General features: G+C 41.8%; 1 protein-coding gene and 1 pseudogene across 2 annotated transcripts in view; both read left to right on the forward strand.

The window, feature by feature from the left end:
• The window catches only part of BIN2 (bridging integrator 2), a 36,006-nt gene continuing 8,040 nt past the window's right edge, over positions 1-27,966 (forward strand). Inside the window, exons 1-9 of one of the 2 annotated variants that reach the window (XM_043883978.1) lie at positions 1-159; positions 7,037-7,117; positions 20,290-20,344; positions 20,636-20,730; positions 21,298-21,393; positions 24,160-24,267; positions 24,580-24,665; positions 25,971-26,046; positions 27,028-27,110. In XM_043883978.1, the coding sequence (XP_043739913.1) occupies positions 79-159; positions 7,037-7,117; positions 20,290-20,344; positions 20,636-20,730; positions 21,298-21,393; positions 24,160-24,267; positions 24,580-24,665; positions 25,971-26,046; positions 27,028-27,110 (761 nt within the window). In that variant the 5' untranslated portion in view covers positions 1-78. The remainder of the gene's footprint in view (positions 160-7,036; positions 7,118-20,289; positions 20,345-20,635; positions 20,731-21,297; positions 21,394-24,159; positions 24,268-24,579; positions 24,666-25,970; positions 26,047-27,027; positions 27,111-27,966) is intronic. The other variant, XM_043883971.1, reaches the window with a different exon arrangement.
• On the forward strand, positions 7,129-8,545 carry LOC122681679 (annotated as a pseudogene).

Here is a 27,966-nt window from a genome sequence, read left to right on the forward strand (position 1 = left end):
GCACTTCCTTCTCTGGGGGCCCGGAGAAAACCACAGGGCGCCGGGCCAGGGCAGGCCGCCCCCGGGGGAGCCAGCAGGATGGCTGAGGGCCGGGCGGGCGGCGCTGCTGGCCTCTTCGCGAAGCAGGTGCAGAAGAAGTTCAGCAGGGCCCAAGAGAAGGTAGGCGGCTGGGAACTGAGGCCGAGGCCCGACGCGGCCGCAGGGTGTGCGGGGTGCTCGGGGCGGAAGACCTGGGCTGGACACAGAGGCTGACCTCGGGAAAGGCGAGCAGGGGTTCCCATGAAAACAGGCAGATTTGAGAGAAGGCAGAGAGCCTCGCCCAGTCTCGGACAGGGATGGGGGAAGCTGAGAGACAATTCCCACCGTCTGTCTCTCTTGGAACCTAAACAACGCCCAAGCTGACCCAGAAAAGGGAAAAGAAAGGAACTAAGCGTTGGTGACAGCTCTGTAGCAGATTTTGTCCTCGCCACCCAGCGAGAGTGGTATTTTTCACAGATGATGAAACTGGAGGTTCAAAGAGGGTCATTTCCCACATAAGACAGCACTCACCAGCTGGGCTGGCAGCGAGTACCACCCATTAGTTGAGATCTGGAGTCCACGAGGACTAGAGTAATTCTGACAGATTCTCTCCATGCCTTACCCAGCCTGGCTGCAGGCTATTGTTTTAGCTGATGTAAGCAGAAACTCATATCTGCTTCCTGTGCCTCCGTTTGGTGTTGGTGACTACTTGGTTCAGGGTGGCCAAGGAGCACCTCTTTTTGCACTGTGTCCTAAATTAGCTTTGGGTGGTCCTGCTCCATGGGGCTTCCCTGGTGGCTCAGATGGTAAAGAATCCCCCTGCTATGCGGGAGACCTGGGTTGAATCCCTGGGTTGGGAAGATCACCTCGAGGGAGGGCATGGCAACCCACTCCAATATTCTTGCCTGGAAAATCCCCATGGACAGAGGAGCCTGGAGGGCTGCAGTCCATGGGGTGGCAAAGAGTCGGACAGGACCGAGACTGAGTGACTAAGCATAGCACGGCTCCATCGAGGTAGACTGTCTGTCTATCTGTACCTTGCCCACTTACCTGGATGGTGGGACCATTTCTCCACACATTTCACTGGCATTTTTGTTTCTATGTGTCCAGAGTATTTTCTTTGCTTCTAATCTGAATCCCTGCTCTCCACCCATCAACACCCTGGTAGGTAAGATGGTAAGGAGAAATGAATAGTCTAGAAGGAGAATGGGAGAGAGAGAGATAACCAGGACCTGAGTGAGAATCTTGGTTTCCTAAGACTTCATGGTCTTAGAAGCATTTGAGTGAACACCATATGCTTAAGAATTTAAATATTTGTATTATCTTCTAAAAGCAGAGCACTAGCTTGGGTGCTGGGAAGGATTAAAGGCAACCAGCTCTCCAAAGTGGGATTATTAACGGAGAATTGATGGAATATAGATTTAGTCTTTATCTTTAAGAGGTTCACAATGGAAGGGTAGGGGGAATATGTGTGTGTGTGTGTGTGTGTGTGTGTGTTTCCCCTGTCTTTGTCTGAGGAAGCTGGGTCATGTGAAAGAGCAGAGGAAAAGGGAAAGATTTTTGTGTGGCTAGATTTTGTTACTTTACCTTAACCTAACTTCACCTTGATCATGGTTTCGATCTCTCCAAAGGTTACAAAGCCTATGGAAAGGTCTAGTTAGAAGTCATTGTGGAGGAAAAGGAGGTACTAGAGAAGAGAAGGCTGGTTACTCTATGGGTTGGAAAAACAAAAAGAAATCGCCAAAGGCCAAAAATTTGTGGACAATAGTTATGTTTTACCTCACTCTCTCACCTTCTATTATCATCCAACCTATCAACACTATGCATGCATGCGTGCTAAGCTACTTTAGTCATGTCTTTGCGACCCTATGGATGTAACCTGCCAGACTCCTCTGTCTGGGATTCTCCAGGCAAGAATACTGGCGTGGGTTGCCATGCCCTCCTCCAGCAGGTCTTCCTGACCTAGGGATCGAACTCGCATCTCTTACATCTCCTGCGTTGGCAGGTGGGTTCTTTACCATTTGTGCCACCTAGGAAGCCCCATCACTATGCCCTTGCTTTTAAGATTTTTTTCTCTCTCTTTTTTAAAAGCATGAACTTGAAGCCTCAGGTAAATAACAGCTCTGCTCTAGGCTTCAGATTCTGCATCTGTAAAATGCAGTTGATGTTCAGTGATTTGGAGACTCAATTTGGTAAGGACACTGAAGTGAGAAGGGGAGAGGGCTCCTTGAACCTCAGAGTCAAATACTTCCCAACTATCCAGATACACCCTGTGCTTCTTAGTCTAGCCCCTAGAAGGCAGAGAGAGGAACAAACTTGAATCTGCCCTGAGAAAGTCCCAGGCTGTTGCAGAAAACACGGAGATACTCTGAACCCAGACTTAGACACAAAGGCAAGCAGACATTGAACTTCAAGCAGTACAGCTTGTACCCTAGAGGCAGTGGGTGTTGTCTGGATAGGATGGAAATGACCTGGGTTAGGAGAAAGAGTTCAGCTCAGCCTGTCAGAGTTTTTCAGTCTTGGGAAGTTATTGAAGGCAAAATAAAGATGGAGAAATTTACAGTCAAAAGAAAGGGTTCCCTGGCACACTGCAATTTTACAATACGTGGTTGACTGTAATATGTAACAACTAATGTGTCAAATATCAAGTGCCTGCTATAGACAAAGCACAGGAATATAAGAAGGACATGATCTCTCCCCTTACGGAACCCACATTCTCGTGATATGATCTCACTTCATCTTTTCAACGCTTTAAGCTTTGTGTTAGTATCCCAAATTTAGAAATGAGGAAATAAGGCTCAAAAGAGATTGGCAAGTGGCAGAATTATCACTGAAACTCAGGTGTCCTGCCTTAGGATCCCAATCTCAGCCTGCTTTCAATAAGGTTCCTGAAAAACCGATCTAACATCTGTGTCTCCCCACTTCCTGCTGTACCGGCCCACTTCCTGCTGATCTTCTTGCGGAGTAAAGCTGGGAGTGAAGGTCTGGTGACTGTTAAACCAGTGGAGATGAAGCATCATCTTGTTTTATTTCCCAGTTCCTTCTCAGATTCAAGATGAGTCTGGCTTTCTTGTGTTTTTACAGTATGCTACATCTTCACATTTCACACGAATGCTTTCACCATCTGTTTGTGATTTCTCTGTGGCAAGCCTCTCAGATCTCCCCCCAAGAAAGGGCATTCACTGTTTACCACTCCTCTGTTGGTCTTTTTCTCTGTTAACTTTCAGTCAACTTGTGAGGATTCAGTCAGCAATATTTACAGAAAAATCCCTTTGTCCATGATATGGGCTGGATAACTCATCTCTGGAACTTGGAGATGGGTTGAGTAAGAGGCATTCTTGCCTGCTAGAAGCTTACAATTTAGGTTTGTTTTGTTTTGTTTTTTTTTTAAGTAAAGTAAGTGACCTGAGAGAAATCCATGGGAATTCAGAAGACTTGAGAACAGAGCAGGGGTTTGTAGTGAAGGTTGAATTTGAGATAGGAATTATGTCTGATTAATAGTTCCTCAGCCAAGTGGTGAGAGAGCATTCCAGCTGAGGATTGCCAGCATGAGCAAGGCTAGAATCTGGAAATCCTTTTAGGCAAACTAGGGAGAAATGCCGCTGAGCTGGAGCTCAGGGATTGGTGGGAGAAAAAGCTGGAAAATATATGAGGGGATAAAGGAGAGCCTACTTTAGAATATATCTTGACAATAAGGATTCCATAATATCTAATATCCAAGGCCTCTTCAAATTACTCCAATTGACAGAATTAACTAAAATATAATAAATGATTATAGGGAGGGGTCATAGTGAGGAACTACAGCTACCAAACATGTCTGCAGTGGCTTTTTTGTTTTTTTAAACTTTATCCTTGTAACTCAACTTATGTAAAAAGTAAAATAGGTAAATGAACATTGGAATATTCTTCACCTATTTCACCAAGGGTTAACATTTTGCCACATTTACTTTTTTTCTTATCCCTGCTCTTTTCTCTTTAAATATCTGTATTCCAACTTCTCAGCTGCTAGGCCAGGCAAATTGGGGCAGAATTCTCAGTGCAGGACTTTAGGGATTAGCATTATGTGGGCTAAGTGATCCAAAGGTAAAATTATTAATTCTTTCAACAAACATTTTTGGAGCACCCATACATCATCCTTTCTCAAGGAACTCAAGTTGAGGAGGAACATCTACAGCGTAGTATAAGTGCCCTGAGACTCGGCCCTATTGCTTAAGGCAACAAATACTTTGGCTCCAAGACACTGGGTTATGTTTTCACGGTGATCATACTCATCTTTTCAGTTTCAGAATTGAAGGTGGGCGTATTCCTTCAACAAACACACTCCCACACCCTCCAAGCTTTTTTGCCTTGAGCCCTTTGAGGTTTGGGGATATTGGTCTGCTCCCAGGTGTCAGATTGACTCTAGACTGAATCGACTCCTCTCTCCTTTCAGCCCCCCACCCCCACCCCCAAGAACCAAGCTCCAGGCAGAGGAAGGGAGGGGTGGCAGGAAGGAAGTGAGAGCTGCGATTACCACTAAGCAAGGTGGTTTTGCAACTTGTCCTTGTAGAGGACAGTGTTTGGTTGAGGGGAGAGGGTGGAGCTGGGGAAGATGAGTGACTCTGCACACCCAAGGCCCTGTGTTAAGTGAGGCAGAATAGAGACACTAACACAGATGGCTGCCCTGAAAAGGAAGTAAAGACAGGTATTTATAGGGAATAGAGTGGAACTCAGCACGATGATAGTGGATTTGTATTAACTATTCACCATAGCGCACCACTGTGAAAGCAATTTATGTGTATAATATCATTTAATTCTCCCAACAACTCCAGGAGATATCATTATCTTAATGGAGGAAAGGGAGTTCTACAAACGGAGGCTCTAGAGTTTAAGTGATTTGCCCAAAGGCTTATAGCCAGTAAGTAGAAAAGCCAAGATAGAGGCATATATCAGTTTGGCTCCAGAGATCTTGAGCTTAACTGCCATAGAGAAAGCTCCAGAACCTCAGGATTAAGAATGGAGACACCTGAGTCAGAGTCTGCATAGAGCTGGCCTCACCCCCAAGACCTGGGCACTCCTTCATATGATTTAGAGTTCTTTACAATGAGACTCCAATCTCCCTTTCTAGTTTCCTTACACATCACTCACTGTAACACAGTCTAAACCAGTCATGCTGAACCATTTCATGACAACTGCTGTGAATCTGCACACTTCTGTGACTTTGCTGATGTTGTCTTTGCCTGAAATCCTCTTTCTACCCTCACCCTTTTTACTTTATTCCAGTCTAGCAAAATCTTAAATTCAAGGCCCAACCTTTAGGACCCCTCCTGTATCAATCTCACTGTCCTTCCTGTTATAAGTAATAAGTATCTATTTGCTGGATGCTGAGAAATATAGATAACTAAGGCAAGTGTCCAATCCTCAAGGAGCTCACAGTTTAGAAAGAGACAAAGATAAATGCAAATAATAAAACTTTGAGAGGAATTCCCTGGTGATCCAGGGAAAACTGGCAACCAAAGACGAACGGTTTGAATAGAGTGCCAATAACTTCCATCAACAACAGGTAGTCTGGAGGGTGGGAAAGGGAAGCTTGGAGAAAGAAAGAAGGCATGAGGGCTGAATGGTAGAACAGCAGCAGGTTCTGCCAATCAGCAGGCAAGTTAAGACTCCATGCTTCCACTGAAAGGAGCTTGGGTTCGATCCCTGGTTGGGGAACTAAGATCCCACAAGCCACACAGTGTGACAAAAAAAAGAACAGTAATAGAAGTGTATACAGGTGCAGAAGTTGTAAGTGCTTAGGACGGACTGATTTAGCTTGATTAATGAGATGCAATAGATATGATTAAGTGTCACAAAGAATATAGAGTATGAATTTGGTCATTTTATATAGTTGCCTGACGATAAGAAAAGAAAGAACATTCCAGAAAGAGGGAATAGCATCTAAACAAGCAACAGTGCAGCTTATTAGAAAACTAAAAGCATGAGTGAGAGAGAGACCTGTAGGAAAAAGGAATAGTGAAAGCTGAGGCTTAATGAAGGGTCAGATCCTAGAGACCCATACGTATGCTAGAGTTACAACTATAACTTGTAGATATATAATGGACATTTAACTAAAAAATTTGTTGAGCAGATGAATGGAGAATCATTAGAAGGTTTTAAGCAGCAACAAGATAGGTCTATTATCACAGGCCAAAAAAAAAACCAATGAGGCCCTGGACTAAAGCCATGACAGTGAGACTAGAAAACACGGGATGGTTTCCAGAGGAGGACATGGTGAGGGATTCCATGAAGGAATAGTTGAGGGAAACTCCTGATTCTGACTTGGGCCCGGAGGATGGTGGTGCCTCTTTCCAAACTGGGGGTTACAGGTAGAAGAGTCAGGGCTTTCTTACTTGTTATAAGTGAGTGTCCTCTAGGAGAAGAGAAACTGTATCTTTCTCATTTCTGTGTCCTTTGCATCAGCACTGAGACCACTATTATGGTTCTCTGGGTCCCAGGGGAGAGGAGGTAGCTATCGGTGGCATTCACTTCTAGCTGAGTTTCAAATGCATAATATCAGAGCTTCTCAGTTTTCCTACAAGGGCCTTCAGAGAAAAGAGTCTCCTCCCCACCTCTCTGACTTCATTTATCTAAAGGAATCTGCTGCTATGGCTGGAAGAGGGTGTCTCATGTGAAAAAAATGTCTTCAAAGCTCATGTTTTTAGCCATGCACATTTTGTATTCTTCTAATTAATCCTTATTTTAATATAATACTCTTCCCCCATCCCCACAGAAAACCATGCTAAATAACAATTTCATACCTTATTTATTCTGGGCTTTATATATACTCTAGCACATTGCTGAATACCCCAAATTGAGAAGAACCATAAAACATAATTGACTTTTCAGCAATATGCTGTATTTCTAATTCTGTTGGACTAATATATGTACATCCCTTTAGTTGAATCTGAGACTCTGAGAGAAGCCAGGGTCAAATGAGGCCAACAGATAAGAGAGACTTGACTCTAACAGTGTGGACCTCTCTGATTTATATTCTCAGGTACTGCAGAAGTTGGGGAAAACTGTGGAGACCAAAGATGAACGGTTTGAACAAAGTGCCAGTAACTTCCACCAACAACAGGTAATCTGGAGGGTGGGAAAGGGAAGCTTAGAGGAAGAAAGAAGACGTGAGGGCTGAGTGGCAGAACAACAGCAGGTTCTGCGGATCAGCAAGCATTCCTTCTAACCCATCTAGCCCCAGGAGTCAGGGCCACAGGGTGACCTACCTGCTGCTTATTCTTCCCCTGGGAACCACAGAAAATCACCTTTCCTGTTCCTCCTCACCCTCATTCATAGAGGACTGAGAGTGTTTTTTTCTCATGGTGATTCTCCCAGGGTATAGTGATATCACCAGGTCCTTGGACAAAAATCAAAACAAGTGCCTTCCACTTCAGTTTCTGGCATATTCTTTTCCTCAGGCTGCCTCTCTTCTACCCTAGCATCTTCTCATCGCAGTGGCCCTGTGTCTTGTTGCCTCTTTGTCCATTACATCTACCTAACCAAAGCCTTTTATTCTAAAATAATACCTCCATCTTTTACCTGTCATTCTCACCAGCAAAACTCCTGCTCTCACTGTTGCATCTGTCTTCACTGGATGCTATGGGTAATTTTATGTAGAAAACTTACATTAAGAAGTGGAAAAGAAGGCACTGCAACCAACTCTGAAAATTCTATAGTGCATATGTGATTAGAACAAGAAAAAATATAATTTATATATAGTAACATTAAAAAAAAGAAGAGAAAGTGGGTAACACTTGGTGGCCTGTGGATGGGGAGAGGCACCTGGCCAGTCATCAGGCCTTGGGGAGCCGTGCTTCCAGAGCTGCTGGATGTGACACCTTCTCCAGACCCAGCATGTGAGTGCCAGATGACTGCCATGAACTACAGAGCCATGAGAATCCATAGCAATTCACATTTCCAGGGTGGAGTCCATGTCAAAAATTAAAAAAGAACAACCATCTTTGAACTCCCTGAAAACTGATAACAAACCAGAAAAGTGGGGAAAAGTATTTTACACTGACTTACCTTCTGTCACCATATCTGAAAAATTGCAAAAGGACAAGATCTGGGAGAGTGAGTTGAAGAATTTCTCAGTAAAGATTTCAGTTACCTAATTTCAAAGAAAAAGTACAGATTTCTCCTTTTAGTAGTTGAAAAAACTAGTAATGACTGATTTTATTCCTTCAAATATATTATCAAATGTCATGCGGAGTAAAAATTCTTCATACTGATGACATAAGATACTACATGGAACAAAAGAAAAAAAAAAGGTATTTACTCAAGAAATCAAGAACTTCTGTAAGAGATGTGGGGAAAAGAGTAGGAACTGGCCCACAAAAAGCAAGAACAAGTAGACTCAAAAAGCCTTTTATAAAGGTAAATGACATGAGGCACATCTTGTAAGTGGACAACACAGAAACTTTGCACAGAGTCAGTTCATCAGTTGCTCAGTCGTGTCCAACTCTTTGCGACCCCATGAACCGCAGCACACCAGGCCTCCCTGTCCATCACCAACTCCCGGAGTCCACCCAAACCCATGTCCATTGTGTCGGTGATGCCATCCAACCGTCTCATCCTCTCCTCCTGCCCTCAGTCTTTCCCAGCATCAGGGTCTTTTCAAATGAGTCAGCTCTCCACATCAGGTGGCCAAAGTATTGGAGTTTCAATTTCAACATCAGTCCCTCAAATGAACACCCAGGACTGATCTCCTTTAGGATTGACTGGTTGGATCTTGCAGTCCAAGGGACTCTCAAGAGTCTTCTCCAACACCACAGTTCAAAAGCATCAATTCTTCGGGGCTCAGCTTTTTTTATAGTCCAACTCTCACATCCATACATGACTACTGGAAAAACCATAGCCTTGACTAGACAGACCTTTGTTGGCAAAGTAATGCCTCTGCTTTTTAATGTGCTGTCTAGGTTGGTCATAACTTTCCTTGTACAGAGTAATCACTATCAAGTTGTTGATGAAATTGTATCTAAGTTAGTTTTTGACTATAAAAACTGCAAATGTCCCGAAAAAGTCTGAATATAAAGAAAAGCTGGAACTGCAACATACGCCTCAGAAAGACATCAGGGAAAATAATGTACAGGTGCTTGACCAGAGTTTCCTGTATAAAGAAACCCAATAACCGAACAAAACTTTGGGTTTTTTTCAGAACATGTTTCTCTCCCCTTCTTCTATTGAATTGAAAGGACTTTATGAGAAAACATCTAATAAAAGTTCCATTTATGAAATGACACAATTTTACATATCTGCTGCTACATAAAAATGAACAAAAATGCATTCTGGCATTTCTGAGTGGAAATTAATTATACATGAAATGAAGAACTAAGGGTAGATCACTGTCTGTGTAGGATACACAAATGTATACAAGTTTCTAATTTCAATATGGAAAAAACTGCATCTCAGCCAAAACAAAAGTTAGATCCTGTGCACTTCCCAGTGTAGGATCTGAAGGAAAAGGACCATCATTCTGTATTTGGTCAAGATTCTTATTTGTTATCAGTAAATAGTTCAGGGATGTGTGCTCAGTCGCTCAGTTGTGTCTGACTCTTTGCGACCCTATGGACATAGCCCAGCAGGCTCCTTTGTCCATGGGATTCTCCAGACAAGAATACTGTAGTGGGTTGCCATTTACTTCTCTAGGAGAGCTTCTTCACCCAGAGATCAAACCTACATCTCTTAGGTCTCCTGCATTATCAGGTAGGTTCGGGTTTGATCCCTGAATCAGGAAGATCCCCTGGAGAAGGAAATGGCAACCCACTCCAGTGCTACTTTTGCCTGGAAAATTTAATGGATGGAGGAGCCTGGTAGGGTACAGTCCATGGGATTGCAGAGTCAGACACAACTGAGCGACTTCACTTTCTCTCTTTCTTTTCTTTTTTTTTTTTTTTCTTTCTTTTCTTTACCACTAGCCCCACCTTAGTTCAGAGGAGCACCTACAATTCAGGCAAAGGCTCCAATCCCAAAGTTCTAGGAATCCAATGAATGTGATGTCAAGAATACAGAGCCTTTACCATCTGGTAAAATCCACTGGAGAGTGAAAATATTTTAAGGAAGATATTTTATTAAAAATCTGGAACCAAAATAAAATAAAAATCTGGAACCAAAAAAAAAAAAAATCTGGAACCAAATGTGGAGTTTTATAAGAATACTAAACTTCTTACTACGCAGGAAGAAAACAGAATTTATAGTTCACAAATACAATCTCATGAATTTGCGCAAGCTCTGGGAGATAGTGGAGGACAGAGGAGCCTGACTTGCTGCAGTCCATGGGGTCGCAATGAATCAGGCATGATTTAGTGACTGAAAACAACGGTACAATCTCTACTGAACTTATTTCAGACTAGTGAGAAGTCAGAATTTTTAGGTTACACAGGTTACACTGAAAACAATGGTATATGTGATGTTTTAGATATTTGGGAAGAGGGAAATTCAAATAATCTATTGTCACTGTTTTTCTCTTCTCTTTCAACCTCTATATTTAGTGGCTTTTAGACTTAAAAAACTAAATTGCTTTCAGAAGTGATAAAAACCAAATTCTTGAAATTTTTATAAATTTATATAAAAATTCTTAAGGTTTTCTTTCTCCCCCCAAGTTTGTTTACAGAACCAAATGTAAATAGTAACAATATTTTGTTTGCATTTTGCTGCAGAATTGAATACCTATTATAGAAAAATTATAGAATAAATTTGTGGTTCATCTTATTAAAAAGGAGAGAGAGAGAGACAAGTGTGTACAGAGATTTAATCTTCTATGGGATATTGACTTTCTATCTATGTGTACCAGGCCTCACATTTATCTCATTTAATTCTGACATCGGTCCTGGAGCGTGTGATCTTCTCTTTATAATAGAAGGGGATTATTAACTTAAATGCACATCCAATTGCAATGCAATTCTGACACTAAATACCCAGAGTTAGTCCAAACATCACAGGTTGAGGGCGTACGTAGTTCCCCACCAAACAACCTTATTTCAGATACCAGCCACAAAGCTCCAGAATTCCCAGGGCGCTTGCATTTTTGACCAACTGGCTACAAATTTGGGGGTTCTTACTGGCCACTCTCTGTTCGTTTCCAAGGCAAACCATTCAGTATTACAGTAATCCAAGTCTGTGCCCCAACCAGTAATGCTGAAGAAGCTGAAGTTGAACAGTTCTATGAAGAACTACAAGACCTTCTAGAACTAACACTGAAAAAAAGATATCCTTTTCATTATAGGGGACTGGAGTGCAAAAGTAGAAAGTCAAGAGATACCTGGAGTAACAGGCAAGTTTGGCCTTGGTGTACAAAATGAAGCAGGTCAAAGGATAACAGAGTTTTGCCAACAGAATGCACTGGTCACAGCAAACACCCTCTTCCAACATAACAAAGAAGACTCTACACATGTACATCACCAGATGGTCAATACCAAAATCAGATTGATTATATTCTTTGCAGCCAAGGATGGAGAAGCTCTATACAGTCAGCAAAAACAAGACGGAGCTAACTGTGGCTCAGACGATAAACTCATTATTGCCAAATTCAGACTTAAATTGAAGAAAGTAGGGAAAACCACCAGACCATTCAGGTATGACCTAAATCAAATCCTTTACTATTATACAGTGGGACTGACAAATAGATTCAAGGGATTAGATCTGATAGACAGAGTGCCTGAAGAATTATGGATGGAGGTTTGTGACATTGTACAGGAGTCAGTGATCAAGACCATCCCCAAGAAAAAGAAATGCAAAAAGGCAAAATGGTTTTCTGAGGAAGCCTTAAAAATAGCTGAGAAATGGAAAGATATACCTATTTGAATGCAGAGTCCTAAAGAATAGCAAGGAGAGATAAGAAAGCCTTCCTCAGTGATCAATGCAAAGAAATAGAGGAAAGCAACAGAATGGGAAAGACTAGAGATCTCGTCAAGAAAATTAGAGATACCAAGGGAACATTTCATGCAAAGATGGGCACAATAAAGGACAGAAATGGTATGGACCTAACAGAAGCAGAAGATATTAAGAAGAGGTGGTAAGAATACACAGAAGAACTGTACAAAAAAGATATTCATGACCCACATAACCATGATGGTGTGATCACTCACCTAGAACCAGACATCCTGGAATGCAAAGTCAAGTGGGCCTTAGGAAGCATCACTATGAACAAAGCTAGTAGAGGTGATGGAATTCCAGTTGAGCTATTTCAAACCCTAAAAGATGATGCTGTGAAAGTGCTGCACTCAGTATGCCAGCAAATTTGGAAAACTCAGCAGTGGCCACAAGACTGGAAAAGGTCAGTTTTCATTCCAACCCCAAAGAAAGGCAATACCAAAGAATATTTAAACTATCGCACAATTGCACTCATCTCACACGCTAGCAAAGTAATACTCAAAATTCTCCAAGCCAGGCTTCAACAGTACATGAACTGTGAACTTCCAGATGTTCAAGCTGGATTTAGAAAAGGCAGAGGAACCAGAGATCAAATTGCCAACATCTGCTGGATCATTGAAAAAAGCAAGAGAGTTCCAGAAAAACATATACTTCTGCTTTATTGACTATGCCAAAGCCTTTGGCTGTGTGGATCACAACAAACTGTGGCAAATTCTTCAAGAGGTGGGAATTCCAGACCACCTGACCTGCCTCCTGAGAAATCTGTATGCAGGTCAAGAAGCAACAGTTAGAATTGGACATGAAACAACAGACTGGTTCCAAATTGGGAAAGGAGTACATCAAGGCTATATATTGTCACCCTGCTTATTTAACTTAAATGCAGATTATATCATGCAAAATGCCATGCTGGATGAAGCACAAACTGGAATCAAGATTGCTGGGAGAAATATCAGTAACCTCAGATATGCAGATAGCACCACCCTTGGCAGAAAGTGAAGAAGAACTAAAGAGCCTCTTGATGAAAGTGAAAGAGAAGAGTGAAAAAGTTGGCTTAAAACTGAACATTCAGAAAACTAAGATCATGGCATCCGGTCCCATCACTTCATGGCGAATAGATGGGGAAACAGTGGAAACAGTGACAGACTTTATTTTGGGGGGGCTCCAAAATTACTGCAGATGGTGACTGCAGCCATGAAATTAAAAGACACTTGCTCCTTGGAAGAAAAGTTATGACCAACCTAGACAGCATATTAAAAAGCAGAGACATTACTTTGAGAACAAAGGGCCATCTAGTCAAAGCTATGGTTTTTCCAGTAGTCATGTATGGATGTGAGAGTTGGACTATAAAGAAAGCTGAGCACTGAAGAATTGATGCTTTTGAACTGTGGTATTGGAGAAGACTCTTGAGAGTCCCTTGGACTGCAAGGAGATCCCACCAGTCCATCCTAAAGGAAATCAGTCCTGAATATTCATTGGAAGGACTGATGCTGAAGCTGAAACTTCAGCTTCAAATATTTTGGCCACCTGATGAGAAGAAGTAACTCATTGGAAAAAACCCTGATGCTGGGAAAGATTGAAGGCGGGAGGAGAAGGGGACAACAGAGGATGAGATGGTTGGATAACATCACCGACTCGATGGACATGAGTTTGAGTAAGCTCTGGGAGTTGACAATGGACAGGGAAGCCTGGCGTGCTATAGTCCATGGGGTCAAAGAGTTGGACACGACTGAACTGACTGACTGGCCACTCAGCTTCCATAATTCACTAGAATGACTCACAGAACTCAGGAAAGTGCTCTACTTGCAATTACAGTTTTATTATAAAGGGAATAAACCAGGACCAGCCAAATGAAGAGACACACAAGGGGAGGTCTTGGAGGGTTCCAAGCATGAAACGTCTATGTTCTCAAGACATGTTACTTTCCTGGCCTGTTGATATAGGATTACCAACCAGGGAAGCTTACCTAAACTTCAGATGTCTAGATTTTTTATTGTAATTTCATTACATAGTGAATCATAGGCCCTGTGATTGAACTTGATCTCTAACTTCCCTCCTCTCCTTTCCCCTGGAGGTCATGCTGATATCACCTATCTGAAAGCCCTAACCCGCTAATCACATGGTTCACATTTCTGGCCTGACCAGCCACCATCCTGAGTCATTTATTTAGCATAAACTCATGTATGATCTGAGAGATCCACCATGAATATCTTGGAAATAACTTGGAAAATCCCAAGAATTTAGAAGTTACTTCTCATAAACCAGGGCCAAAGACCATTCAAATTCTTTATTGTCCTATATCAGTTAACTGAATTATATGGAAAATAATTCTTTAAAATTAATTTAAAAGCATATTAGCTATAATCTAATTCAGTAGTTGACTGTGTCAGAATCATTTGAGAAATGATTGTAAATACAACATCTCCGGTAGTAGAGCTTGGGAATCTGTATTTTAAAACTTGTTTTAATGGAAGATTTCAAATATATACTAAGAAAAACCTGTTCCTTGTTTCATCTTGATACAGATGAAATCTTGTCTGCACCCACTTTCCCCATCCTTGATCATTTTGAAGCAGATTCTAGATATTTTATCTATAAAAATTTTATTATCAGTCTCTAAAGATAAGGACTCTTAAAATTTCACCACAAAATCATTATCACACCTAAAAATATTTTTTATAAAACATTTACTCATTACAACAATGAGTTTTAAAAAATTTTTTTGAGATATTTAAATTATAAATATCAAGAGGAAATTCCCTGATGGTCCAGTGTTCTCAGAGCCAAAGGCCCAGGTTCAAGCCCTAGCTGGGGAACTAAAATCCCACGAACCACATGGCCAAAAAAAAAAAAGTATATTAAGAAAAAAAAATGGATAAAAAATAATGGTTTCATACCGTCCCATGCTACAACTACTGTTTTTTTATACTTACAATTATTTTGCTGTGTATGTGTATAATTTCTAAATATACCCACAACAAATAAATAGGTTTACAAAAGTGTTATTATTCCATTCATATGGTTTTATAACTTGCCTTTTTCACTTAACAATACAAATATCTTTCAAGATATTTCAGGTTAAGTATCTGGCTTAAAACATATTTTAGCAGTATCTTAAAAATATCTAAAAAATTAGCAGTAATTTCTTAATATCATAAAATATACAATGTTCACACTCCTCGATTTGTGTCATTTTTAAAAAAATAATTTGTTTAAATCAACAATTTGTTGACCTATTTAACAAATCTCTTAATCTGTAGGTTTCTTATCTCTCCTTTTTGCAGTTTATTTGTGGATGATACTAGGTGGTTTTTCCTGCAGTTTCTAAATTTTGCTGATTGAATCTCCCTGATACTGTTTAACATGTTACTCTCTCTCTTGTATTTTCTGTAAATTAACAGTTAGATAGAGAGTTGATGAGATTCAGATTTTTGTTTTTGTTTGTTTTGGAAGCAAGAACACTTGTTATTACAGGTGTTACATTCTCCCATTGGAGACACATAGTATGTGATTGTCTTCTTTTTTGTGTGATATTAACAGCCATAGGTGATCATTAACTAGAGTATCTGTTTTACATTAAGCTTCCTAAGTAATTATGACATAGCAGTGGGAGAACAGCATTTGGCCACCACCGATCTAGTCTAACTCCATCAAGGGGAAATAAGATCTGATTGAGAGGGAGGTAATTTAATCAAGGTCACGTGACTTAAGAGCTGCAGAGCTAAGATTCAAACTTAAAAGCCTTTGCTTTTTCCCCCCGTACCTCACATGGAGGCCTCCCTGGGCCTCTTCTCAACTGCAGCTGCTGCTCTGCTTCCAGCTCCGAGATAGGAAGCATACTTTGAAAGGTTTCTGACTCTCGGCCTATCTGGCCCTCAGTTCTTTCTCTGCCTTATAGGGTGGACCTAGAATGGCAGATGTGTGGTTAGAAAAGGTAGGAGATGAAGGAAGAGCCATGAAGAATAAGAGGATCAAATGGGACAAACGCCTCAGTATTCCCTGTGTGAGCCCACCAACTAACGGTCACTTGAGTGAGGAAATACATTGGAGAAATGAAATGGAGTTAAATTAGGAATAAGGGAAAGCATTTCTCCTGAGAGAAAGATGCACCTACAGTAACTGGTATTTGAATATGCTTGGAAAGTTTAATTAACAACCATTTCATAGGTACTTGCTACATACAAACAATACAGCACACCTGTTCTCAAGACTTTCACAGTTTAGGGAGAAAAACAGTGAATATACAGTCAGGTCTGAAGCTGAACTTGGGTGTCTAAAATGAACAGGAGGAAAAAGGACAAGGTTAAGGCAGTTGGGCTTCCCTGATAGCTCAGTTGGTAAAGAATCTGCCTGCAATGTGGGAGACCTGGGTTCAATCCCTGGGTTGGGAAGATCCTCTGGAGAAGGGAAAGGCTACCCACTCCAGTATTCTGGCCTGGAGAATTCCATGGACTGTATAGTCCATGGGGTCGCAAAGAGTTGGACACAACTGAGCGACTGTCACTTTCACTTCCAGGGAAATTGAAAGTGAGTGAAGTTTTCCAGAAGTTGGACCAGCTGGTCATGTGCCCTACCTTTCATCTGCAATCAGTTTATAGGTGAACTTTTTATTAATAAACATTACTCTCAAACTACCCAGCCAGATTTCAAGGCTTTGACACTTGCCTAGGTGCTTAATCAAATTTTCATAAGTAATTTTTCTTTGAGGATTCTGCTTGTTTCCCCCTTTCCCTTTCCTCAAAATGTATTATATAGGAAGAATTATTTTCCTCAAGCAGCATTTTCATCTCTTATTTCTGGTAGTGACAGCTGCTTTCAATTCATTGCCTTTAAAATCACATCTAGGGACTTCCCTGGTGGTCCAGTAGTTAAGAATCCCCCTGCCAATGCAGGGGACACAGGTTTGGTTCCTGATCCAGGAAGATCCCACATGGCACCGGGCAACTGGGTCCGTGTGCCACAACTACTGAGCCCACATGCCTAGAGCCCATGTTCCACAAGAAGAGAAGCCACTGCATCGAGAAGCCCGAGCAACCAGAGAGTAGTCCCTGCTCATCACAACTAGAGGAAGCCCGCACACAGCAGCGAAGACCCAGCCAAAAATAAATAAGTAAATTTAAAATCACGTCTAACAGTCTAGCTTCATCTTTCCCTCCTGGACCTCTATTAGATCAAGAACTGTCAACACTTGCTCAGGATTGGTCATGCTCTTATTTTGCTGAGTGTTTGTGCTTCTCTGAGTCCGTTTTTCTCTAGCAAGTTGGGAACCCCAGGACAGACTTCTCCATCCTCAGACCCCCAGTCTGTTAGGACACAGCTCTGTCTACCTGAGTGCTTAGCACAAGCTTCCAGAGTGAGTGATTCATTAACTGAGGGCTGGGACTGTTTGTTTAAGGGATGGGAAGGACAAACTTGGACTCTTTATGATGCCATCAAGAATTTTGCAAGGATTTAGAGGCTGGGAAAGATTGAAGGCAGGAGGAGAAAGGGACAACAGAGGATGAGATGGTTGGATGGCATCAACGACTCAATGGACATGAGTTTGAGTAAACTCCGGGAGTTGGTGATGGACAGGGAGGCCTGGCATGCTGCAGTCCATGGGGTCGCAAAGAGTTGGACACAACTGAGCAATTGAACTGAACTGAGACAGCAGAAGCGATAAAATTATAATATTTAGAGCCAGAATTAACATTTAGAGCTAGGCTTAGTTGATATTTATAGATGAGGAAATTAAAGCCAGAGAAGTAGAATAACTTGCTAGTTGGTGGCAGAAGCAAGTTTTTGACTTCCAGACAAGTGGGAGGCTAAGACTTTCAGAGCCCCATCTGTCCGGAGAGAAAAAAGATGCTGGGATTATTCAGCCTGGAGATATTATTTCAGGTCAAAGAAATAAAATGACACCGGTCCTGTCCCACGTCTCTACCCGTCTCTGTCCACTACCACCACCGCACAAACTCTCTCTCTTCATCTCCCCAAAGGAAAGAGCAGGAGCATACAGGAAGAACTTAGACCAAGACACTTGATCTAAAACACAGAAATGGAGTTGGGCTTTTGTGAGGTGCAGTGGAGGGCAGAAGCATTCCTGTCTTAAGGACAATGGTATAAATAGTACCCTTAGTTTTGAACAGTGTACATATAACCTGCATTATCATACATGGTAGCCTTGATTACTGATCTGATTTTTCAGGTCATATAATATCTAATGGGATAAAAAATTAAGAATTTCATTTGTAGAAATTATACAAGATAGTTTAACAGTTTTTATTACTCACATTTGTATTCTGGAGACCAAATCTTCATGGTGAAGTAAAAAGTTGAGACCATGTTGTTTTCTTTCAAAAAAGAAATTAATATCCTTGTTAACTTATATAATCCTCCAATCTCTTTCAAATCATGATTATCACGTTTTCAAAACTCTCAAAGTTATACCCACCTACCATATCCATGTTTAAAACATATTATGTACATCTTAGACTGTTTAAACATTTTTCTGTGAATGACAAAGCAAAGAGGAAGTGAGACATCTTTCCTGGTGAATGCTGTTTCTGAATTTTGTTAACTGAATCTGTCTCTATCATGCTATTAAAAGCACTTTCTCAAGGTCACCCATGACCTCCAATTACCAGGTTCAGTGATTTACTGATTCTTCTTGCATTCTAACCTCTCTGTTGCATCTTACCCTTCTGTCAGGATGTTCCCTTGATCCTTGTTTGCTGTGCCACACATATGATCCCAGTTCTTCTCCCACCCATCTGATGGCGCCTCAGATTCCCTTGAGACCATCTGTGTCTTTGTGTCCCTTGAGCCCTGGCATGCAGCCCCTTGAAAAAGACTTTTAGCCTGAGGTATGGTCAGGAGTTTGAACTGGCTTAGAGGTGAGCTCTGGAGGCAAGAAGATGGATGATTATCATCTAGCTTCCTTTGTTTAGTTGACCAAGTAGACCTAGTTTTTCTGCTGCTGAAATTAAGTAATAATGATTTTTCCCACAAACAGTTCCACAGTTTAAAACTTTCAAATTATTAGATAGAATTTTCTGAGTTTTCATCTTTTTTCTCTTAACTTTTTGATACTCTTGGTATACTCAACAGCCTACCTATAATGAACATAAGCGAATAAAACAAGCAAACATGCTCAGAAGTATTTTTATGATTTACTGCAAAATGCCTCTTAGCTCAGATCATCTGAACGGAGGATCACTGCACGGGTCTGCAGGCCTGGCCCTGTTGGATACCCTTGACGTGGGCTGTCCATCCAGTCCCACACTCCAAATGTTGGGAGTGTCAGTCTCCAAAATGGTGATGGCCTAGGGTCAAAATTCCTTCTCACTCAATTCCTAGAAACTAGAATTCACACGGAGGAAGGAGTCCAGATGGAATGGGTCTCAGACAACACCATGAGGAACAATTGAGGAGGCCTGTGAAAAAGAAGACCATGTGAAATATGTCTTCAAAGCTGTGTGTGAGAGAGACTAGTTTGCTCTGAATACAGAAGACCAACGTAGGACCAGTGGGCAGACGTTGTAAGAGAGCTATTTAAAAAATGAAGTGCAAACACAACCTTGTAAATCAACCTTACTCCAATAAAAATTAATTTTAAAAAAAACAACTATACTTTGGTTAGTGGTAAATAGTCCGCCTGCCAATGCAGGAGATGTATGAGATGCGAGTTTGATCTCTGGGTAGGGAAGATCCCCTGGAGAAGGATATGGCAACCCACTCCAGTATTCTTGCCTGGGAAATCCCATGGACAGAGGAGCCTGATGGGCTACAGTCCGTGAGGTCACAAAGAGTCGAAAACGACTGAGCATCTGAGTACACATGCACATACATTGGTCAAAATCTTCTGGAGATGACACAGTGTAGTCTCATGACAGTGAACCTAAATTTTCATAAGACCTACATATAATTACGCCTGGTAAAGAGTGTTGTTGATTAAAACATAAATACCAAAAGAAAAAAGGAAGTGCGGGGAAGGACAGGAATGGCCTGTGTCAGAGTACAAAGAAAGAAGGAAGACTGGTGTCTGCAGAAAATGGTAGCAGTTTATCTACCCAGAGAGGACAGAGTCAGCCAGAGGGTCACACAAATAGCATCACATAGGACCCTTAAATTCCAGCAGAGGAATTTGGGTGGGGGTTCTCGTTCACTGGGGAGAACAAACCGAGGAAAAAAGACATGCCAGTGCAGTGGGAGCAATTTCGCAACTTAAAATTTGTCCCAAAGCAGACAACCTACAACTTCTTGATAAAGAGACTAGAAGCATTTGCAAATGTTTGAAGAAATTCCAGGACTGATTTCTGCTTTTAACCTACTTTTCAACCTTGACCCCTAGAGCATATTTCCAGATGTATCTCTTTAGTCATCAGAGGCACTTCTTCCTTTCAGGCAGAAGGTCATAAGCTATACAAGGACCTGAAGAACTTCCTCAGTGCAGTCAAAGGTGAGTATCAGGGAGCACAGGGGGATCCAGATGGTGTTTATGCAGCTAAGAGGTCTAGGGGATGGAAAAAAACCAACCGTACTCAGGCTTTTCATCACTTGCCTGTGCCTGACCCCTGGAACTTTGTGGACCAAGGAAGAGTAACTTTTCCTATCCAACCCCACCCAGCTTCCCTCACTGACGGCCCAAACCTATGGAGTTTGCCCTTTTGGAGTAGCCCCGTTGATTCGCCTGTCACCTATATGATTATGTCAGACTACTTTATGGTAGCACTGAGTTCTCTCCTTTCAGTGATGCATGAAAGTTCAAAGAGAGTGTCAGAAACCCTGCAGGAGATCTACAGCAGCAAGTGGGATGGTCACGAGGAGCTGAAGGCCATTGTGGCGGTAAGAGTATTCTGGGCTTTACAGTTCTTCAAGTCACCCTACCCTCATCTCAGCCTCATCCCAGCTTCTCTGTCCAAGCAAACAGGAGAACAAAGGAGCCAATTCACACTGTTTATTTGTATAGCCATGGTCACAGGTGGTAGGAAGGAGCTGTAACTATGAAGCTAAAAGCAAGTTTTCCCTTATCTGTGGATTCCTCTTGTTTATCCTCTCCCTCCCTTGAAAACCTTAGAAAGTTTTACCTACACAAAACTCGGTTGTTTTTGAAAACTAACTTTATGCAGTCATTTGCTCCCAAACTTCCCTATCCTTCAAACTCTAGAGTCCAAGAGTGTTCTTCATTCTAAGGATTCTAATCCCTAGAATGTATGTCCAGTCTCTTATAGCTCTTCCCTGAGGAAGACCTGTTTCTTCATCTGACTTTTCCCCAGAGTTCAAAACGACCTTTTAAAAGTATTGGTGCTCCCTAAGGAAGTTTGTTGCAGGAAGAATTGGGATATTTCTCTGGAATGAAGTTGCTGTTGAGAAGCGGGGCCCTTACCACTGCCTTCTGCCTCTATCCTACAGAATAATGATCTCCTTTGGGAAGACTATGAAGAGAAACTAGCTGACCAGGCTTTGAGGACCATGGAAAACTATGTGGCCCAGTTCAGTGAGATTAAGGTAATCAGTTTACAGCATCAAGGATGGGTTATGAGTGGCCCATGTAAGTTAGAAGACATGATCTCCAGGGAAGATCCCCTGGAGAAGAGAATGGCAATCCACTCCAGTATTCTTGCCTGGAGAATTTCATGGACAGAGGAGCCTGGTAGGCACCGGTCCGGGGAATCACAAAGAGTCGGACTTGACTGAGTGACGTCTCTTTCACTTTCACTTGGGTAAAAGTACAGGTAGAGTTAGAGCCCGTGGTTAGGAATGAAGTTGGGTAGGTTAGGAAAAAGATTGAAAGTTGAGGGTTTACACAAGAGGTTAGGGTGAAGAGTTAGAGATAGTGTAAAGATTACATTTAGATTTAGATTTCAGTGAACTACATTTGGGCTGGTTTTGAATTAGATCCAGGTCAGGGCATCCCTTTTTGTTGTGAGAAATAGCTGGTGGGACTAAAGATATTTATTGTAGAGAAGAGAAAACTTAGAGGAGTCATAATAATTATCTTCAAATATTTGAAAGCCTGTTAGGTAAAAGAGGACTTCAGCCTGTTCTAAACTGTTCCAGAAAGTAGAATTAGAATACATTAATTCATTCAACTCATATTTATTAAACATCTACTCTGTTGAGCACTGTGCTGGTTTTAGATTAATATAGGAAGAAATTAAACGAAGCCTCACTTAAATTTCTCATAGCTAAAGCTTTCCAAAAAAGAAATGAAATCTACTGAGAGATAGTGAGTTGTCTATTCTCTGTTCAAGCAGAAGTCTAACTACTTCTTATCTTGGATATTGTAGATAAGTTTTGTGAACTGAATAGGAAGTTGGGTCAGATAATTAACAAGATCCTTTCAAGTTCTGTGGTTGAGAGAACAAGACAAAGCCATTACCATGGTTTGCCTCTCCCTAGTGTAATTTGTAGTTGGTATGAGATTGAGTAGATGTTCTCTCAGAGCTCATAATAGTTTGCCATTTTTATTATTATGCTTTAGGATTTTCAAACTACTTTATATTCAGCATTTGATCTTTAAAATAACACGATGGGGCAGCTGGGCTTCCCTCGTGTCTCAGTTCAGTCACTCAGTCATGTCTAACTCTTTGCAACCCCATGGACTGCAGCACGCCAGGCCTCCCTGTCCATCACCAACTCCTGGAGTTTACCCAAACTCACGTCCATTGAGTCAGTGATGCCATCCAACCATCTCATCCTCTGTTGTCCCCTTTTCCTCCCGCCTTCAATCTTTCCCAGCATCAGGGTCTTTTCAAACAAGTCAGTTCTTCATATCCGGTGGCCAAAGTATTGGAGTTTCAGCTTTGGCATCAGTCCTTCCAATGAGTATTCAGGACTGATATCCTTTAGGATTCTTAAAGAAATGGGAATACCAGACCACCTGACCTGCCTCCTGAGAAATCTGTATGTAACAGTTAGGACCCAACATGGAACAACAGACTGGTTCCAGATCGGAAAAGGAGTACATCAAGGCTGTATATTGTCACGCTGCTTCTTTAACTTACATGCAGAGTACATCATGAGAAATGCTGGGCTGGATGAAGTACAAGCTGGAATCAAGATTGCTGGGAGATATAACAAAGACCTCAGATATGCATATGACACCACCCTTTTGGCAGAAAGTGAAGAAGAACTAAAGAGCCTCTTGATGAAAGTGAAAGAGGAGGGCGCGCGGGTCGGCGGAGAGGCTGCGGGCAGCCGGGTGGCCTGCGGAGCCCCAGAAAAAAAAAAAAAAAGAAAGTGAAAGAGGAGAGTGAAAAAGTTGGCTTAAAACTGAACATTCAGAAAACTAAGATCATGGCATCCGGTCCCATCACTTCATGGTGAATAGATGGGGAAACAGTGGAAACAGTGACAGACTTTATTTTGGGGGGCTCCAAAATTACTGCAGATGGTGACTGCAGCCATGAAATTAAAAGACACTTGCTCCTTGGAAGAAAAGTTATGACCAACCTAGACAGCATATTAAAAAGCAGAGACATTACTTTGAGAACAAAGGGCCATCTAGTCAAAGCTATGGTTTTTCCAGTAGTCAAGTATGGATGTGAGAGTTGGACTATAAAGAAAGCTGAGCACTGAAGAATTGATGCTTTTGAACTGTGGTATTGGAGAAGACTCTTGAGAGTCCCTTGGACTGCAAGGAGATCCCACCAGTCCATCCTAAAGGAAATCAGTCCTTGGTGGCTCAGCGGTAAAGAGTTCACCTGCCAGTGCAGGAGACATGAGTTCAATCCCTGGGTCAGGAGGATCCCCTGGAAGAGGAAACGGTATTCTTACCTGAGAAGTCCGATGGACAGAGGAGCCTGGCGGGCTACAGTCCATGGGGTCACAAAAGTCAGACACGACTGAGCAACTAAACAACACAGGGCAGATGAGGCTACTGAGGCTCCAAAAGAGGCATGCCTTGCCCTGGGTGACAAGGCTAATAAATGGTAGTGTTGGGAGTAAAACCCAAAAACTCCTGACCTTCATTTTAGTATGTTTCTCAAGGCCATTTCTTCTGGGTGCTGAACCAGTTTCTAATAGAGTCGTAGGATATGTTGCAGTTCAGTGTAGGCTTCCAGGTGCTCTGGGGGATTGCCCTCTACTCTCTCCCCCTGAGAATTCCCCATTCTTTCCAGATAATGAGGGAGATCCCTGAGCACAAAACCCTGTTAGAAAGTACAATAAAATTTGATAATAGGACAGGAATGCTGCCTCTGATACTCTGTTACCAACATCCTGGCCACTTAAAAGTGAGAACCAAGGTCCTCTCTCTTGACTCTGGGTTAGGAAAGAATTGCCAAGCGGGGCCGGAAGCTCGTGGACTATGACAGTGCGCGACATCACCTGGAGGCGGTACAGAATGCCAAGAAGAAAGATGAGGCCAAGACAGCCAAGGTAAAAAAAAACAAACCCTGGTAAAACCCTTCCTGCCCTCCCTTTCCCCACAATTGTGGCAGGTGGTTGAGCCAAGTTCGGTTTAGGAAATGATAAATTCAGCATCCAGTGTCTTGAAGGAAATCCTGTTTCCTCTGACACCAATGCTCTCAGGATAGTCAGACTCAAGGCTGGGGAGGACACAGGTCTGGGGAAGGAGAGGCATGTTTCCTAGTAAGCCTAGTCCCTGAAAAAATGCAGAAGAGAGGGGAAGCAATCTCTAGCTTTGGGTTCAGGAATAAGGGGAATTGGTCTGTTTCTCTTACTACCTAGGCAGAGGAAGAGTTCAACAAAGCCCAGGTTGTGTTTGAAGATCTGAACCAGGAACTACTAGAGGAGCTGCCTGTCCTTTATAACAGGTAATGACTGAGTTTCAGAAGAGGGCTGGATCCCAGGCCCTGGGCAGCCCAAACATGTTGCCTCCTGAAAAGAGCCCTGGTTGAAGAATGGAATGTTGCTCCTAACTTGCTGGGGTTATTAGGCTCACCGCCTTATCTCTGGACCTTGATTCCTTCATCTGCAATTCAGAGATTCTTTGCCCTACCAGCTTTTCCGGGTTTAAAGACAAGATGTCTCTTAGGTAGGAGAGATCTTGGCAAATAAAGTGCTGTCATCATGCTTGCTAGGAGTATCTGGTTTTATGCTTGAGTGTGTATTGTTTGAAACAAGCTTGGTTCATGAACATCTAGATTCACGTAGAAGATAAACCATTGGATGAGTGTTAACATTAATGAAGATGTTTTTGCTTCACAGTAGGTAAAAATGTTTTAGATATAAATTTCCCACATTGGAAGAGGAATCTGATCAGAAGTTCTATTTTTATCCAATTTTCTTTTCATTGTACAAGATATGCTTTAATGCAGTTGTAGTCAGAGTATTTTATATTGTCACTTTATATTAGTCTATGAATGAGGGATCCTTTATAATGACTACATGTATTGTAAAATATTAATTATGTGATTCCTAATTTAAACAGAATTGAAATTTAATAGTTTCTTTAAATGTAAACTTCCACAGTTCATTTACAGTAGAATTTCATTAATGTATATACAGCTGCATAGACATCCAAGTACCACATACTGAGAAAGAATACTTATTATAATTATGGCTGTATGGCCTTATACATCACTTCTAAAATTCTTCAAAGCACTTTCACATCTACTTCAGTATCTGAAGAGCCTGAATCAGATAACTTCATTCACGCATGCTAAGTCACTTTAGTCATGTCCAACTCTTTGCAACCCTATGGATTGTAACCCTCCAGTCTCCTCTGTCCATGGGATTCTCCATGCAAGGATACTGGAGTGGGTCACCATGCCCTTCCCAGGGGCTCTTCCCAACCCAGGGTTTGAACCCATGTCTCCTGTGGCTCCTGCATTGCAGGCAGATTCTTTACCTCTGAGCCACCGGAAAACTTCATTCATAGAGATCTGTTATACTTTGGTGTCATGTCTCCCCTGCCTTCCCACTCTTGAGAGTCTAATGTACTCCTATCCTGGCTCTGACGAATCCAGGTCCCAACATCCTGAGTCTAGGCCATGGAGTGCTTTTCTGTGAGGAGCCCGGCAGTGGCTGGCTTTGGCTTATGCATCTACCTTATACTTCAACAGAGACTTCCTTTACCAGCACTTACTGTACGTGTTTGTTCTTTTGCTTCCTGATAGTCGTATTGGCTGTTATGTGACCATCTTCCAAAACATTTCCAACCTGAGGGATGTCTTCTACAGGGAAATGAGCAAGGTGAGAAACATCTGGCCAATTTAGACACCTGAAAGTGTTAGTCGCTCAGTCATGTCCAACTCTTTGCAACTCCATGGACTGTAGCCTGCCAGGCTCTTCTGTCCATGGAATTCTCCAGGCAAGAATACTGGAGTGGGTTGCTATTCCCTTCTCCCAAGGATCTTCCCGACCCAGAGATTGAACTCGGGTCTCCTGCATTGCAGGCAGATTCTTTATCATCTGAGCCACCAGAGAGCCCGTTTAGACACCTTGGAGGGTTTTTCTAATAAATATGACGGTCACTTTAATTTACATAACTTCATTAAATATCCATATTGGCATCACAGATGTTTACTTTTTTCTCATGGTGTAATAACAGCACTTGATGGACTGTGCTGCTCCATTAACAACTGAATGGTCTCCAAATGAGTTTCAGGTGCACCAAGGAGATTAGGACTATAGAAGCAACAGCTGAAGTGGGGAACTAAATTGTGCAATCTTTTGTCTTCTGTTGCTGGGGGGTGGAGGCGGTGTTTAAACATAGCTCAGTTTCTCAGGTCATTGGTCTTGAAAAGGGCCAGTCCTATGTAGTGATGGGCAGCCATGGAACATGACCTCATGGGGTCTTTTCTAGTCCTGCAATTCCAAGACACCTTGCTGTTACAGTATGAATTATATTCACATCCATATCCACACATGTTCCTCTCCACAGTTTCTTTGGCTAAATTATGGTTTGCCTAGTTGATATTACAATGACTTTTTGTTCCCTGGGTCACCTGAGAGAAGCTAGAACCTCAAATCAACATCAGATATCAAGGACCTAGCCTTGAGAGAACTGCCAGTCTGATGGAAAAGACAGAAATTAAGACAAAACTGAGACACTAATGCAAAAGAGATGAGGAATTTTATCATTTAGGGTAGGAAGGTTTTATTTTGGGAGAGAAGGAATTTGTTGGTCCCAGGTTCCCACGTGGTTAATATCTCCTCTCTTGCTTGCTCCAGCTGAACCACAATCTCTACGAGGTGATGAGCAAACTGGAGAAGCAACATTCCGACAAAGTCTTTGTGGTGAAGGGACTCTCAAGGTGAGCTGCTTCTGAGACTCATTTCTGTTTGGTTTGTCCTGTGTGTGAACACATTCAGCACTCTCATCTCTGATCCCAAATCCTGACCTTTCCTTTGTGTCCAAGTACATAATGTTGTTTTTTGTTTGTGCTACAAATAAATTATTTTTCGTTTATGAAATACTTCAATGATAACTAAAGATATCAAAAATAGTACAACAAATAGCCATATACCCATCACCAAATTTAAGAAATCAACTAATGAAATACCTGGTGGCTCAGTGGATAGGAATCCGCCTGCCAGGGAAAGGGACGCAGGTTCGATCCCTGGTCCAGGAAGATCCCACATACTGCAGAGCAAGTAAGCCCACGTGCCACAACTGCTGAAGCCCACAAACCACAATGAAGAGTAGCCCCCACTTCCCCACAACTAGAGAACGCCTGTGTGCAGCAGCAAAGACTGAGTGCAAGCAAAACTGAATAGATAAATAAAAACTTTTTAAAGGGAAAAAATAATATATATAATTAAATCTCCCAGTGTCCCTTTCTCATTCACTTTCTCTTCCTGTCCCCCACCAAGGGTAACCACTATCTTAAATTTTAGTATTTATTATCCACATGCATGTTTTTTTACTTTGATTATACATATATATGAATATACAAAAATACTATTTTGCATGTTTTAAAATTTTATTTAAATATAATTATACTGTATATATTCTTTTGTTCTCTTAGTATTGTTTTTGAGATTTACTTATCCTTGTTGCTACATGTTGTTAGTGCTGATCTTTCCTTTTCATAATTGTTATGGATGTTACTGTATGGCTAGTTCACAATCTGTTTATCTGAACTGTTAGTGGACATTGACATTGCCTTC

This window comes from Cervus elaphus, chromosome 3 (assembly GCF_910594005.1).
Source record: "Cervus elaphus chromosome 3, mCerEla1.1, whole genome shotgun sequence".
NCBI lineage: Eukaryota > Metazoa > Chordata > Mammalia > Artiodactyla > Cervidae > Cervus > Cervus elaphus.